The 18,100-nt window shown below is 41.8% G+C and overlaps 1 protein-coding gene across 2 annotated transcripts; it reads left to right on the top strand.

The window, feature by feature from the left end:
- Window positions 1–126: 126 nt before the first annotated feature.
- Window positions 127–17,638, top strand: faxdc2 (fatty acid hydroxylase domain containing 2). 2 transcript variants are annotated; one of them, XM_072661810.1, is made up of 9 exons: window positions 127–368; window positions 5,919–5,972; window positions 6,841–6,938; window positions 9,354–9,457; window positions 12,134–12,255; window positions 15,004–15,209; window positions 15,415–15,520; window positions 15,673–15,839; window positions 16,871–17,638. In XM_072661810.1, the coding sequence occupies exons 2-9, from the start codon at window positions 5,922–5,924 to the stop codon at window positions 17,025–17,027; spliced, it is 1,011 nt and encodes a 336-aa protein (XP_072517911.1). In that variant the 5' UTR covers window positions 127–368; window positions 5,919–5,921; the 3' UTR covers window positions 17,028–17,638. The 2 variants fall into 2 exon arrangements, with proteins under 2 accessions (XP_072517911.1, XP_072517910.1); XM_072661809.1 differs by having other exon boundaries at window positions 5,892–5,972.
- Window positions 17,639–18,100: the final 462 nt, after the last annotated feature.

Here is an 18,100-nt window from a genome sequence, read left to right as displayed (position 1 = left end):
CTGGAGAAGCAGTGCCAATACACTAATGTGGCACTGACGCTGCCTCGCCAGAGGGTGTCGCCGGTGAGCCGCGTTCTGAAATTCTGATTGGGTTTATTTCCCCGTGTCTCTCAGCTGCGCTAAACAGGAGCCCATTCTCCCCGAGAGCTGAGCTTCACTGCCCTGGAAGCACTGTTCACCTGTGCCCAGGTAAACGTGAACAGGCAGAAGGGCAGGGGTGGAGCCTCTGGAAGTCAGCTGAGCCGGCCAGCCAATCAGATTCGGCGCATGGCGCAGATAAACTCTGTAAACAAACAGCAGCAGAGCCGCGGGAGAGAGGACAGACAGCAGAGCAGAGGACAGACAGCAGAGCAGAGGACAGACAGCAGGTGAGTTTACAGACACAGGACTGATCACCAGATTTACAGCTACACTACAGCGTCTCAGTTAGTTCAAGATCTGCAAGATACACTACAGTACCTTCTTATAGCTGCTACAGGACACTACACCAGCATTATACACCACTATAGTTCACTACAGGACACTACACCAGCATTATACACCACTATAGTTTACTACAGGACACTATACCAGCATTATACACCACTATAGTTTACTACAGGACACTACATCAGAACTATACACCACTATAGTTTACTACAGGACACTACACCAGTATTATACACCACTATAGTTTACTACAGGACACTACACCAGCATTATACACCACTATAGTTTACTACAGGACACTACACCAGTATTATACATCACTATAGTTCACTACAGGACACTACACCAGCATTATACACCACTATAGTTCACTACAGGACACTACACCAGCATTATACACCATTATAGTTTACTACAGGACACTACAGCAGTATTATACACCATTATAGTTTACTACAGGACACTACAGCAGTATTATACACCACTATAGTTTACTACAGGACACTACACCAGCATTATACACCACTATAGTTTACTACAGGACACTACACCAGCATTATACACCACTATAGTTTACTACAGGACACTACACCAGCATTATACACCACTATAGTTTACTACAGGACACTACACCAGTATTATACACCACTATAGTTCACATGACACTACACCAGCATTATACACCACTATAGTTCACATGACACTACACCAGTATTATACACCACTATAGTTTACTACAGGACACTACACCAGCATTATACACCACTATAGTTTACTACAGGACACTACACCAGTATTATACATCACTATAGTTTACTACAGGACACTACACCAGCATTATACACCACTATAGTTTACTACAGGACACTACACCAGTATTATACACCACTATAGTTTACTACAGGACACTACACCAGCATTATACACCACTATAGTTTACTACAGGACACTACACCAGTATTATACACCACTATAGTTTACTACAGGACACTACACCAGTATTATACACTACTATAGTTTACTACAGGACACTACACCAGCATTATACACCACTATAGTTTACTACAGGACACTACACCAGTATTATACACCACTATAGTTTACTACAGGACACTACACCAGCATTATACACCACTATAGTTTACTACAGGACACTACACCAGCATTATACACCACTATAGTTTACTACAGGACACTACACCAGTATTATACACCACTATAGTTTACTACAGGACACTACACCAGTATTACACATCACTATAGTTTACAGGACACTACACCAGTATTACACATCACTATAGTTCACAGGACACTACACCAGTATTATACACCACTATAGTTTACTACAGGACACTACACCAGCATTATACACCACTATAGTTTACTACAGGACACTACACCAGTATTATACACCACTATAGTTTACTACAGGACACTACACCAGCATTATACACCACTATAGTTTACTACAGGACACTACACCAGCATTATACACCACTATAGTTTACTACAGGACACTACACCAGCATTATACACCACTATAGTTTACTACAGGACACTACACCAGTATTATACATCACTATAGTTTACTACAGGACACTACACCAGCATTATACACCACTATAGTTTACTACAGGACACTACACCAGTATTACACATCACTATAGTTTACAGGACACTACACCAGCATTATACACCACTATAGTTTACTACAGGACACTACACCAGTATTATACACCACTATAGTTTACTACAGGACACTACACCAGTATTACACATCACTATAGTTCACAGCACACTACACCAGTATTATACACCACTATAGTTTACTATAGGACACTACACCAGTATTATACACCACTATAGTTCACTACAGGACACTACACCAGTATTATACATCACTATAGTTCACTATAGTTCACAGGACACTACACCAGTAATATACACCACTATAGTTTACTACAGGACACTACACCAGTATTACACATCACTATAGTTCACAGGACACTACACCAGTATTATACACCACTATAGTTTACTATAGGACACTACACCAGTATTATACACCACTATAGTTCACTACAGGACACTACACCAGTATTATACATCACTATAGTTCACTATAGTTCACAGGACACTACACCAGTATTATACATCACAATAGTTCACTATAGTTCACAGGACACTAAACCAGTATTATACACCACTATAGTTTACTACAGGACACTACACCAGCATTATACACTACTATAGTTTACTACAGAACACTACACCAGTATTATACACCACTATAGTTCACTACAGGACACTACACCAGTATTATACACCACTATAGTTTACTACAGGACACTACACCAGTATTATACACCACTATAGTTCACTACAGGACACTACACCAGTATTATACACCACTACAGTTTACTACAGGACACTACACCAGCATTATACACCACTATAGTTTACTACAGGACACTTCACCAGCATTATACACCACTATAGTTTACTACAGGACACTACACCAGCATTATACACCACTATAGTTTACTACAGGGCACTACACCAGTATTATACATCACTATAGTTTACTACAGGACACTACACCAGCATTATACACCACTATAGTTTACTACAGGACACTACACCAGTATTACACATCACTATAGTTTACAGGACACTACACCAGTATTATACACCACTATAGGTTACTATAGGACACTACACCAGTATTATACACCACTATAGTTTACTACAGGACACTACACCAGTATTATACACCACTATAGTTTACTACAGGACACTACACCAGCATTATACACCACTATAGTTTACTACATGACACTACACCAGTATCATACACCACTATAGTTTACTACAGGACACTACACCAGTATTACACATCACTATAGTTCACAGGACACTACACCAGTATTATACACCACTATAGTTTACTATAGGACACTACACCAGTATTATACACCACTATAGTTTACTACAGGACACTACACCAGTATTATACACCACTATAGTTTACTACAGGACACTACACCAGTATTATACACTACTATAGTTTACTACAGGACACTACACCAGCATTATACACCACTATAGTTTACTACATGACACTACACCAGTATTATACACCACTATAGTTTACTACAGGACACTACACCAGTATTACACATCACTATAGTTCACAGGACACTACACCAGTATTATACACCACTATAGTTTACTATAGGACACTACACCAGTATTATACACCACTATAGTTTACTACAGGACACTACACCAGTATTATACACCACTATAGTTCACTATAGTTCACAGGACACTACACCAGTATTATACACCACTATAGTTTGCTACAGGACACTACACCAGTATTATACACCACTATAGTTTGCTACAGGACACTACACCAGCATTATACACTACTATAGTTTATGACAGGACACTACACCAGCATTATACACCACTATAGTTTACTACAGGACACTACACCAGTATTATACACCACTATAGTTTACTACCGGACACTACACCAGCATTATACACCACTATAGTTTACTACAGGACACTACACCAGCATTATACACCACTATAGTTTACTACAGGACACTACACCAGTATTATACACCACTATAGTTTACTACAGGACACTACACCAGTATTATACACCACTATAGTTTACTACAGGACACTACACCAGTATTATACACTACTATAGTTTACTACAGGACACTACACCAGCATTATACACCACTATAGTTTACTACAGGACACTACACCAGTATTATACACCACTATAGTTCACTACAGGACACTACACCAGTATTATACACCACTATAGTTTACTACAGGACACTACACCAGTATTATACATCACTATAGTTCACTGTAGTTCACAGGACACTACACCAGTATTATACACCACTATAGTTTACTACAGGACACTACACCAGCATTATACACCACTATAGTTTACTACAGGACACTACACCAGTATTATACACCACTATAGTTTACTACAGAACACTACACCAGCATTATACACCACTATAGTTTACTACAGGACACTACACCAGCATTATACACCACTATAGTTTACTACAGGACACTACACCAGTATTATACACCACTATAGTTTACTACAGAACACTACACCAGCATTATACACCACTATAGTTTACTACAGGACACTACACCAGCATTATACACTACTATAGTTTACTACAGAACACTACACCAGTATTATACAGTATTATATATAGGAGATTGAGGTCCTTTGGAGTGCAGGGAGCGCTCCTGAGGACGTTCTTCGACACAGTGGTGGCATCTGCCATCTTTTATGGAGTGGTCTGCTGGGGCAGTAGCATCTCGACGGCAGATAAGAAGAGACTGGACAAACTCATAAAGAGGGCCGGCTCTGTCCTGGGGTGCTTCTTAGACCCAGTGCAGGTGGTGGGAGACAGGAGGATGACAGCCAAGCTGGCATCCATGCTGGAGAACAGCTCCCACCCCATGCATGAGACTCTGGCAGCACTGGGCAGCTCCTTTAGTGACCGGCTGCTTCACCCCAAGTGTGTGAAGGAGGGGTATCGCAGGTCCTTCCTTCCTGCTGCCGTCAGACTACACAACCAACACTGCTCCCAGCGGACCACATACACACACACTTAACTACACACACACTTAACTACACACACATGTTCATGTTCAGGAATACTATGTGCAATATCCCCCCCCCCATGTGCAATTAAGAGTCTTTTACTGTAAACAATATTGTTTATTGCTTTTTTAATTCTTATCTATATTGTGTGTATATAGTGTAAATTATTTATTTATCTAAATTTTTGTAACTGAGTGTCCTGCTATCCCTTTCTGCTGTTACACTGTGAATTTCCCCACTGCGGGACTAATAAAGGACTATCTTATCTTATCTTATACACCACTATAGTTCACTACAGGACACTACACCAGTATTATACACCACTATAGTTTACTACAGGACACTACACCAGTATTATACACCACTATAGTTTACTACAGGACACTACACCAGTATTATACACCACTATAGTTCACTACAGGACACTACACCAGTATTATACACCACTACAGTTTACTACAGGACACTACACCAGTATTATACACCACTATAGTTTACTACAGGACACTACACCAGCATTATACACCACTATAGTTCACTACAGGACACTACACCAGCATTATACACCACTATAGTTCATATGACACTACACCAGTATTATACACCACTATAGTTTACTACAGGACACTACACCAGTATTATACACCACTATAGTTCACTACAGGACACTACACCAGCATTATACACCACTATAGTTTACTACAGGACACTACACCAGCATTATACACCACTACAGTTCACTACAGGACACTGTAGTAAACTGTTGTTTATTAAAGTATAGTGTGTTACTGTGTAGTGTGTGTGTGTGTGTGTGTTTATGAAGGAAATGGAGGCTCCATCCAGCTCCCAGCAGCAGCACCGCAGGACCAGGCCACAGGTGGGTTATTTGACTGGCAGTTGTTTCGCTGGTTGTTTAAGTGGTCAGGGATTATTAAATGAACCTCAGATTTTAAGGGAGCAAACACTAGTCACTCTTCACCACCTTCCGTCATTCCTGGGATGAAACGGGTGAACAGAACAGATCAGTGCTTTGTTCCGACTGTAACAGTGAACCTGTAGAACCGGTAGATCTGTTTCGTACCTGGATACTGGAGGGGAAACCAGTGTCCGTGATCCTGAGAGTAATAGTGAACTGTTCAGAGGAGTACTGATTCACACACCTCCCAGCTCAATACCCAGTACACAAGGAGTAAACCGCCGGGTCAGCTCACACTGGACCAGCTGGTTAAGCTGTCATTCAGTAGGGTTTGTTTTTATTCAGGTTTGATGGTTTAACTGGTCCTCAAGCATGACTAACCTGACCAAGCTTGTCAACCAGCAAGACCATGTATGTTCACCAGTTCATCAAACTCAAATGAAAACATGCTGTGCTGGTCAACCAGGTGAACCAGTTCGCTTACCAGTATAGGTAATGTTTTTTATATGAATGACCATTTTTATCCACCCTGACCATCAAAGACCATCTTGGAACATCTGAAATCAACTATATGGACATAAGTATTGAGACACCTGTTCATCCACTGTTTCTTCTGAAATAATTGTTGATTTAGTTGGAGTAACAGTCTCTGCTGTCCAGAGAAGAAGACTTTCTACTAGATTTGGAGAAGGATGTCCATATTTACACAATCAGTTCCCTGTCCTCTAAACACTAAAGACACACACAGGTTGAACATATATTAGATTTGTAGGAATTTGAGGGTTGTGAAAGTGTGGTGCTGTAACTGTGCTGGGTTGTGTGTCTGTAGGAGAGCAGTGGTGGATTGTGGGATTCAGTGAAAAAGGCTGCCTTTGTCCTCGGATCAGCGCTGTTCTTCCTCATCGCGTTCAGGAACTCTGTAACATGGTAATACCAGCCTTCTCCAGAGCTGTACAGTCTTTTTTTTAATGGAGAACATTAGAGTTAATTAATAACACTATGTAGGTATTGTGATATACACTGAGGAGGCGGAGCTACAGTCTCTCATTAGGGTGAAGATTAATAACGCTCTAAATGTAGGTATTGTGATATACACTGAGGAGGCGGAGCTACAGTCTCTCATTAGGGTGAATATTAATAACGCTCTAAATGTAGGTATTGTGATATACACTGAGTAGGCGGAGCTACAGTCTCTCATTAGGGTGAATATTAATAACGCTCTAAATGTAGGTATTGTGATATACACTGAGTAGGCGGAGCTACAGTCTCTCATTAGGGTGAATATTAATAACGCTCTAAATGTAGGTATTGTGATATACACTGAGGAGGCGGAGCTACAGTCTCTCATTAGGGTGAATATTAATAACGCTCTAAATGTAGGTATTGTGATATACACTGAGTAGGCGGAGCTACAGTCTCTCATTAGGGTGAATATTAATAACGCTCTAAATGTAGGTATTGTGATATACACTGAGGAGGCGGAGCTACAGTCTCTCATTAGGGTGAATATTAATAACGCTCTAAATGTAGGCATTGTGATATACGCTGAGGAGGCGGAGCTACAGTCTCTCATTAGGGTGAATATTAATAACGCTCTAAATGAAGGTATTGTGATATACGCTGAGGAGGCGGAGCTACAGTCTCTCATTAGGGTGAATATTAATAACGCTCTAAATGAAGGTATTGTGATATACGCTGAGGAGGCGGAGCTACAGTCTCTCATTAGGGTGAATATTAATAACGCTCTAAATGTAGGTATTGTGATATACACTGAGGAGGAGGAGCTACAGTCTCTCATTAGGGTGAATATTAATAACGCTCTAAATGTAGGTATTGTGATATACACTGAGGAGGCGGAGCTACAGTCTCTCATTAGGGTGAATATTAATAACGCTCTAAATGTAGGTATTGTGATATACACTGAGGAGGCGGAGCTACAGTCTCTCATTAGGGTGAATATTAATAACGCTCTAAATGTAGGTATTGTGATATACACTGAGGAGGCGGAGCTACAGTCTCTCATTAGGGTGAAGATATATTAATAACGCTCTAAATGTAGGTATTGTGATATACACTGAGGAGGAGGAGCTACAGTCTCTCATTAAGGTGAATATTAATAACGCTCTAAATGTAGGTATTGTGATATACACTGAGGAGGAGGACCTACAGTCTCTCATTAGGGTGAATAATAATAACGCTCTAAATGTAGGTATTGTGATATACACTGAGGAGGCGGAGCTACAGTCTCTCATTAGGGTGAATATTAATAACGCTCTAAATGTAGGTATTGTGATATACACTGAGGAGGAGGACCTACAGTCTCTCATTAGGGTGAATAATAATAACGCTCTAAATGTAGGTATTGTGATATACACTGAGGAGGCGGAGCTACAGTCTCTCATTAGGGTGAATATTAATAACGCTCTAAATGTAGGTTTTGTGATATACACTGAGGAGGAGGAGCTACAGTCTCTCATTAGGGTGAATATTAATAACGCTCTAAATGTAGGTTTTGTGATATACACTGAGGAGGCGGAGCTACAGTCTCTCATTAGGGTGAATATTAATAACGCTCTAAATGTAGGTATTGTGATATACACTGAGGAGGCGGAGCTACAGTCTCTCATTAGGGTGAATATTAATAACGCTCTAAATGTAGGTTTTGTGATATACACTGAGGAGGAGGAGCTACAGTCTCTCATTAGGGTGAATATATATTAATAACGCTCTAAATGTAGGTATTGTGATCTACACTGAGGAGGCGGAGCTACAGTCTCTCATTAAGGTGAATTTTAATAACACTCTAAATGTAGGTATTGTGATATACACTGAGGAGGAGGAGCTACAGTCTCTCATTAGGGTGAAGATTAATAACGCTCTAAATGTAGGTATTGTGATATACACTGAGGAGGAGGAGCTACAGTCTCTCATTAGGGTGAATATTAATAACGCTCTAAATGTAGGTATTGTGATATACACTGAGGAGGAGGAGCTACAGTCTCTCATTAGGGTGAATATTAATAACGCTCTAAATGTAGGTATTGTGATATACACTGAGGAGGCGGAGCTACAGTCTCTCATTAGGGTGAATATTAATAACGCTCTAAATGTAGGTTTTGTGATATACACTGAGGAGGCGGAGCTACAGTCTCTCATTAGGGTGAATATATATTAATAACGCTCTAAATGTAGGTATTGTGATATACACTGAGGAGGCGGAGCTACAGTCTCTCATTAGGGTCAATATTAATAACGCTCTAAATGTAGGTATAAATTGAGAGTATATAAATGAAGAGTTTACTGGGTGATGTGAGAACTGAATGGTCTATATCTGTTCTGTAGGCACCTGCAGAGGTTTTGGGGGGCGTCGGGGGACTTCTGGCAGACACAGTGGACCAAGCTTTACGTCGCCTTTAATGGAAATGAGGCAGCTTTGTTCATCGTTGGTGAGAACAGAGATAGTTTTGCACTTATTTATTACATGATTTCTTTTCATAAGCACACTGTAGGCTTCAGGGTGGTTTAATGGACTGAAACAGGGGGCTATTGTTATTGCATGGAGTATAAAAATAATTTAGAATTTAATTTAGTTATAGAGAGCCGGTAACAACCTGTGTACATTAACCGCTTAATAAACAGCTGATCATTTATTTTGTTTATTTTCACCAGTTGTCTGATTTGTTTCTCTGATTGTGATTTTTAAAATAAATTTAATAATTTCTAAAAACATATCACAGTGAGAGCTGACCAAGATAAAATTCAGCCTCCAAACATGAGAAGCTGTTACTGTAACTAAGACCCCCAAAATAAAACCGTGAGAGACCCCCAGCAGCTGTTTTGGACTCCGGTGAGATGGTGGTCAGGAGTGTACTGTAGATGTGATGGTGGGTCAGGAGTGTACTGTAGATGTGATGGTGGTCAGAAGTGTACTGTAGATGTGATGGTGGTCAGTCAGGAGCGTACTGTAGATGTGATGGTGGGTCAGTCAGCAGTGTACTGTAGATGTGATGGTGGTCAGAAGTGTACTGTAGATGTGATGGTGGTCAGTCAGGAGCGTACTGTAGATGTGATGATGGGTCAGGAGTGTACTGTAGATGTGATGGTGGTCAGAAGTGTACTGTAGATGTGATGGTGGTCAGTCAGGAGCGTACTGTAGATGTGATGGTGGGTCAGTCAGCAGTGTACTGTAGATGTGATGGTGGTCAGAAGTGTACTGTAGATGTGATGGTGGTCAGTCAGGAGCGTACTGTAGATGTGATGGTGGGTCAGTCAGCAGTGTACTGTAGATGTGATGGTGGTCAGAAGTGTACTGTAGATGTGATGGTGGTCAGTCAGGAGCGTACTGTAGATGTGATGGTGGGTCAGGAGTGTACTGTAGATGTGATGGTGGGTCGGTCAGGAGTGTACTGTAGATGTGATGGTAATCAAATCTAGTTTGATGGGGCTGAGATCTGCTGGTGTAAAATAAATGGACAGTGTTTGACACAGCAGTCTCTTCACTGGTCATAGGTATTTGGATGCTGATATTCTGATGTGATTAGGTGGGAATGTTATATTGATTGAAACTGTATAGAGCTGAACTAAATTAATAGAGTTTGTGTGGATTTAGACTGTTACAGTGAGTCACACTGACTGTCAGCTGAATTGTTAATAACACAGTTTCATTTGTGCTGGAGATTTCAACTGGTTGAACTGTTAATAATCTGCTTAGTTAAAATCCCTAAGCCTAAGATAAAATGTGTTGAATTGTGCCCCAAAAGTTCAAGTATTGTGATGTTGTATTCTTGTATTCTACCCACGCTTGGCTGAAGCACTGCAGACTCTCCAGTTATAGACCCTGAGTGGGGAATTGTTTTAAACGGTGTCCTTTAAAAACGGAAGGGCAGTGTCTGAGCTGTTCTGGGTGAAAGTTTAGGAGAAATCACACCTCCATTCCCCCTCAGCTGAGTGGCCGACACTGAGAAGGTCCTCTGGGAGCCTCTATCCTCTTACAGATACAAAGCAAACAGCCGGACACGGTTTAGTTCAGTGTTATTCAGGTTCAGAATGAACTACACTCAGAGCATGCAGTGTTCTGGACTTTGCCTTTAAGGGGTGACTCTTGGTCAGGCACAGAGTCTTCTTTCAGCAGACATCATTAAAATTACCCAACACTGCCGACTGTCATTACCCAACACGTCTGGAACAGCTAACACTCAAAGAACAACATGGAATAATAATTCTACATATCAGTCCCAAGTTCAGCTCCGTTCCCCCACTAACCCGTCTAACCTGAACCTAATCTAATTTAGTCCGATTAGATCTATCATTCGATCATCTGAAATGACTAAACTCTAAATATACACTGATCTGCCATAACATTATAACCATTAAAAATAATATTGTGTAGGTCTCCTTCGTCCTTCCAAAACAGCTAAGAGCATTCGAGGCATGGACTCTACAAGACCTCTAAAGGTGTCCTGCTGTGGTCCCTAGCACCAAGACTAACGCTAGCAGAACATTCTTGATGTCTTGTAGGTTGTGAGGTGGAGTATCCTCCATGAGTATCAATGAGAGGCTTACGTGCCCATGATTAGAGGGCTGGAGCACTTTTGGTAGGTACTGAACTCTGCATACCGGGCCCAGTCATCTAGAACACCAGAGTTTGGTTCTTGTCAAAGTGGTTGGAATATATGTTTGATAGCTAGTACCTCTTTTTCACATTTGTCCCAAACACAAGGCTCATTATCCCAGGTTTGCTTTCACACAGAGGAATCCCATTCAAACCTGGAACACCTGCAGAGAAGGAGTCATGGTCATGTGACAAAATGAACCAATCGCACAACGCCACACGCGGCCCCGGGAGCGGAACAGCTTCCACACTTGCAGCGGACTGAACCAGAATTTGCTTAAAGCCTAGAGACTAGAGATTGGTTGTCTGGACCACTCCCAGGCTCGAAAACAGCTTTCACACTGGATCAAATGTTCCGGGCCCTCAGAGCCAGTGCCCTCAGAGCCAGTGCCCTCAGAGCCAGTGCTCTCAGGTCCAGAAACAAAGCAATAGTGTGACGCACAGTGTCATTGATGCAGAGCACCAGAAGCTATTTGAAAGACCCTGATTCAGCATCTCTGTGTGGAAACAGGTACTATGCTGGTTCCTACGTTCTGCTTCTGGCTGTTTAACGCCTTCCTGATGGTGGTGGACTCGACAGGATGGCCCAGCTTCATCACCCGCTACAGGATCCAGACGGACAAGAACAATCCGGTATGAATTTGCTTCATTATCTCTCTCTACAGCAGCTGGGTGAGCAGGAGGAGGAACATTTGACTAGACTTTAGACATTCATCTATAGTACTAGAAAAAAATAAGCTTTAATTTTTGGACTTTTTTATGTTTTTAATCAAAAAGTATCAAAATTATGCATCCAGGGTCAGAAATATCCATCCAGCAGTCTAATATTTGGTTTAATGTCCCTCAGAATCAAGTTGCACCTTGACAATTAAATTCCATTAAATGTGTTGTTTCCGGGAACAGACACGAATTTTTTGCACATGTGAGGATTTGGTGTGGATCACTGCAGAAGCTAAATGTTAGCCTGCTTCAGCTATTCCACACCACCTCTGATGAGGGTTTGGGGTCAGTGTCCCGTTGGAACTCAACTGTGTCCAAGTTTCAACCGTCTAGCTGAAGAATTCGGAGGTAGTCCTCTACAGTCCACCAGTTCCCCAGAGCATGATGCCCCCTCCACCACGCCTAACAGTTGGTTCAGCGTTCCTGGGTCTGGAGTGCCTCACATTTAATCCGCTAATTACTCAAGTTCATTGCGGCCAAACTGCAATTGTTTTATTGTCGGTCTTATTCAACCGTAAAACCTTCTGTTCTGTCTGGCTGTGCTGAAAATCGGTCCGTGCCAGAAAACCAACAGATGTAATTGAACTCTATTGATCTCCATCAGTTCTGCCAAGTTGGTAAAATATCCAACCAGAATCCTGCAGAAGCTTGTGGATTTCTACCAAAAGCGTCTGGTCAAGGTGCAGCTTGCAGAGGGACATTTAGTCAAATATTAGATGTGCTGCAATTTTGAGCCTGTCTTTAAAAACTTCAAAATATTTTCAGCTTTGTTTCTGTTAACAGTGTTTGTGTAACTTATTCTGCCCTGAAAAAACAGTTCAGAGAAATCAGCAGAAGTCCAATTCTGCCATGATGAGAGTAGAGCAACTACATATATATTACAAGTGCTTCACATTAAAAATAATAAAACATAGAATAAGTCTAGTTTCCCTTTCTAACTTTGCTTTTTCTATTTTTCTGATGTGATTCATTTCTAATATTTTTTTATTTTGTATTTGTTTAGGTTTTAAATGTTTCTGTTTATTTGTGTAATGATACTTTAAATACAGGATTTCTGTTTATTTAATGGTCTGTTATCACTTAGCTCAGAGATCAATACAGCGGAGTTCATTATGCACTTTAGTGATGTGCTTTTTGGTATCCAGTATAATGAAAATAAAAGAAATAAAATAGGGCCTAGTACAGAGCCCTGCTGTACACCACAAACAACAGTATACTCCACAGAGCGATGTTCACCCAGACTAACTAATCACTGTCGGGTTTGTGTTCATCACTCAGGGGGAGGAACAGTAATACTGTGTGTGTGTTATTGGCTCATTAACCCCATGTTTGCATTTCTTAAATGTTGTAAAAAAAAAAAAGATGTAAATTAGTGGAGTGACCAGTGTTATTATGGTCTGTTTAGGTCAAAAAGCTGTTTTCCCTCATTTATCTGTGTGAAAGTGCGAAGGTCTCCTCCTGCAGTGCTTGTTTAACAGAACCCAATCAGCTGCATTGATAAGAGCTGTTAGTGCTGATAAGTGTGTTATTGCAGATACACAGTGTTTATTACTGATAAGGAGCGAGCTCGGCCCCCCGGGCTCAGATCCAGTCAGAGCGATACCTGTGATAGAACCAGGATATCGTAATTGAGGACAGAGTTTTCGCGTGACAGTCACTCATCACAGGGGTGACCTAAAGTTAGATATGGCTTTTACTCTTCTCTTACTTCCTCAGCCATTCATGTGAAAAAGTTTGGACACCCCATGTAAACCTTTTTCTTTTTGAACATCTGTGTGTTTGATCATGTGATCTTCACTGAGAGATGGAGGTGATCTGACTAAAATCACACCTGAAGAAAAGTCTTTAATCATCACCCCCCCACACACACACACACACACGCAGATGTAATTCTGAGTATTAGTTACACAGTTACTCACACGTATCTCTAACTGCAACAGGAAAAGCAGCAGTTCTTATAAACAGTTAAATCCCCATCTTATTACACGTGTATAACCGCAGACGATCAGTACTGACAGTACTGAGACCCATCTGAGTAATCATAGCGAGTACTGCAGTTCATCTGTAACGCTGAGTACGTCTCCAGTACTGGCACTTTTAATTACAGTGATTACAGATACTACTTTTTTGGTGTTGTGGCCAGTTTTCAGCTAATCAGTTTTACACTATATGTCCAAATGTTTGTGGACACCCCTTCTAATGAATGCATTTAGCTACTTTAAGCTGCACCCATTGCTGACACAGATGTGCAAATGCACACACACAGCTTGTCTAGTCCCTGTAGAGAAGAAGTACTGCCAATAGAATAGGACTCCCTGGAGCAGATCTACATCATGAACCTATTGGCTCCATGCTGCCTAATAATGCCAGGCGTGGGCTAGAGGGGTATAAAGCCCCCCAGCATTGAGGAGCTGTGGAGCAGTGGAAGAACTGTGTTCTCTGGAATGATGGTGGAGGAGCTCCATCCAGTACTTTTGGGATGAGGTGGGGCGGTGATCATCATCATCTAACACCCTGACCTCACTAACGCTCCAATCTAAAGTACAGGGCAGCCAGTCAGAACAGAGGTCATTTACATACAAATGAAGAGGGTGGTGTAAGACTGAGTGGAACTCACAGACGCTGTATGTGGAGCTGTAATGGAGAATGCTCCCCCTGCAGGTGGACCCGGAGAGGCTGCGGCATGCGGTGAAGACGGTGCTGTTTAATCAGCTGTTCCTGTCCATGCCGCTGGTGGTTCTGACGTTTGTGGTGATGCAGTGGCGTGGAGAACCTTGCAGCCCAGAACTGCCCACGTTCCACTGGGTTCTGCTGGAACTGGCCATCTGCGGCCTACTGGAGGAAATCCTCTTCTACTACTCACACCGGTCAGCACAGCCAGGCTCACACACAGCGCCCCCTGCTGACAGGCTAACATTAACTAAATTACTGGAGAAAAAATAAACAATAAAACTGCAGCTGATCAGTAAAGAACATGACCTCTCAGACTGACCTGAGACCAGACCTGAGAACTAGACGTAAAGGGTTAATTTGAATGGATATTTGAATTATAGCGTACCTTCATGTCTACAGGCTGTTCCACCACCCAGCTTTCTACAAGCACATCCATAAGATTCATCACGAGTGGACGGCGCCCATCGGAGTGGTGTCTCTTTACGCTCATCCAGTCGAGCATGTGGTGAGCTTTCTGCTGCAGAACTTATTATTCAGTAATAAATATGCTATTTGTGTCCAGTGTTCTGCCGCAGTATTTGCTCATGACTTTGGACCGATTTCTGCGTTCTAGATATTGATGTTATTAGAACTTTAAAGCTCTCTCTCTCTGTGCAGTGCTCCAACATGCTCCCAGCTCTGATTGGTCCTGTGATGCTGGGATCTCACCTGGCCACCACCTCTTTGTGGTTCACCATCGCCCTGCTTGTCACCACTGTCTCGCACTGTGGATATCACCTGCCCCTGCTGCCCTCGCCTGAATTCCATGACTTCCACCACCTCAAGTAACACAACACACATGCAGCCAATAGCAGTCAGTTTTGACACACCTTTTCATAGGAGTTTCATTTATGTTTGAGTCAGTGTATTACGCTGCACCCATTGCTGACACAAATGTGCAAATGCACACACACAGCTTGTCTAGTCCCTGTAGAGAAGAAGTACTGCCAATAGAATAGGACCCTCTGGAGCAGATCAACATCATGACCCTATTGACTCCATGCTGCCTAATAATGCCAGGCGTGGACTAGAGGGGTATAAAGCTCCCAGCATTGAGGAGCTGTGGAGCAGTGGAGGAGCTGTGTTCTCTGGAGTGATGGTGGAGGAGCTCCATCCAGTACTTTTGGCATAAGTTGGGGAGTTGGAGATAATGAGATGGGGTGGTGATCATCATCATCTAACATCCTGACCTCACTAACACTCTTGTTGCTGAATGCAATCCAAGGTCACTAATTCTGTAAATATAAACATGCTGCTCCAGAATCTAGTAGAAAGTCTTCTTCTCTGGACAGTAGAGACAGTTACTCCAACAGAAGCAGGATCAGCTCTTTAATAGCCTTGATTTCAGAAGATACAGTGAATGAGGAGGTGTCCCAATACTTTTGTCCATATAGTGTATTTTGAACAGCAGTGCACTAACCTTTGTGGAAGACTGTGTGTACAGTATTTAGGGCAGTGGGTTTATGGTTATAGAGAAGCGTCTGTACAGGGGCTCTTTACCCACGTCCCGCTCACATGCTGCTCACCTGCTGCTCACCTGCTGCTCACCTGTATGGCAGACTGCTTTAGTAGTACTTGTTCGCTACACTCAAATGCAAAAGTTAATGCAGCCCTGATCAAACTGTATGAACGAAGCTAAATCAGGTTTTTACTGAACTGAACAGATTGAACTGTGCTGTGATGTGTGTGTGTGGTGTGTGTGTGTGTGTCTCCTGTTAAATTCAGGGAATAAACAGTAAGTCTGGAGTTTAGAAAAGTTCACACTTACAAACTCTGGTTTCCAGCTGAACCTTCACTTTAATTGTCGTCTCTCCAGGTTTAATCAGTGCTACGGAGTTCTGGGGGTTCTGGACCGACTCCACGGGACCGACGATAAGTTCCGTAAGACGACAGCCTACGAGCGACACACACTCCTGCTGAGCCTCACACCGCTCACCGAGAGCATCCCCGACACACAGAAGAAGTCCGAGTGACCACCGCTGAGTTCTGCCCGGGTTTTACTGGACCAATACCGGAGCGAGCACAGTCAGCACTGATCTCTGTACAGTCCTACAGATGTATATTTCAGACAGTACGGACCAGTCTCTCAGACATGGACTAGGCCTAAACCTGGACCAAACAGCTGCACTGCGGCTAATTACCACAGAGTCTGCTGGAAGAGGCCAGAACTAGGCTTAGTCCATGTACCAGTCCAAGTCTAAACACGCTGCTAATATTGTCCTGTTTATATAGATCGGATTTTAACACTGTATTAATAATCAATAATCAATCAATTCTTCTCTTTTAAAATCCATGAATAAAACCCTGCTGAACAATTCATTAAGTCTTCAATTAGCAAAGCATCCATATAGAAGTTATGATGATCAATAATTAGCACTTTATAGTGGATGATTGATATCCAATATCTATATCTGATCACTTTAATTGGTTTATTTTAAGATTGATTTTGGTCACAATAAAAAAAAGTGCACGAGTAGCTTCTCAAGCTGAGACCCAGAGCGTGTTCCTCAGACTGTAATATAATTATACTGTAATTAATGTAAGTGTGTTAAACATAAATTAATAAAGATATGAAATTGTTTTACATTCATTTTTGCAGATTTTAGATTTACATGATTGACCTAAAACCGTCTGTGAGCGGCGACTGTAATGGTTACAGCGGTCTGTCGTTCTTTTGGCCGAACACTTACTGTTAAACAAAGGTCAGCGCTGAATTACAGGAGTTACGAGTTTACTGACAGGCAGGGCTGGGCGAGATAAAAATATTATATCATGATATTTAAAGACATTTTCACAACGTTCATCACAACAGACAGCGCAGAGGAAATCCCCCAGACGTGACAGATTAATAAGAAACACCCAGACTGTTAAAACCAGTTCAATCAGACTGATTACTGTGGATGATGGAACGTGCAGCAGAGGAGTAGATCATATCACAATATCAGAATTCATCACGATAAGATACGTATCATCATACCGCCCAGCCCTGCTGACGGGTTACAGTAGCAGAGCTGCAGTGGTTGTTTTACAGAATAAGAGCTTGTAT

The sequence above is a fragment of the Salminus brasiliensis genome, chromosome 18 (assembly GCF_030463535.1).
Source record: "Salminus brasiliensis chromosome 18, fSalBra1.hap2, whole genome shotgun sequence".
Taxonomy (NCBI): domain Eukaryota; kingdom Metazoa; phylum Chordata; class Actinopteri; order Characiformes; family Bryconidae; genus Salminus; species Salminus brasiliensis.
Note: the sequence above shows the minus strand (reverse complement) of the source record. Positions and strands in the feature narration are given on the sequence as shown.

Coding starts and splice junctions, on each gene's coding strand:
- faxdc2 (XM_072661809.1), top strand. CDS start 5,913: ATGAAGGAAATGGAGGCTCCATCCAGCTCCCAGCAGCAGCACCGCAGG. Junction 6,939..9,353: donor TTCAGGAACTCTGTAACATG/GTAATACCAGCC, acceptor TCTGTTCTGTAG/GCACCTGCAGAGGTTTTGGG. Junction 15,210..15,414: donor CTCTTCTACTACTCACACCG/GTCAGCACAGCC, acceptor TCATGTCTACAG/GCTGTTCCACCACCCAGCTT.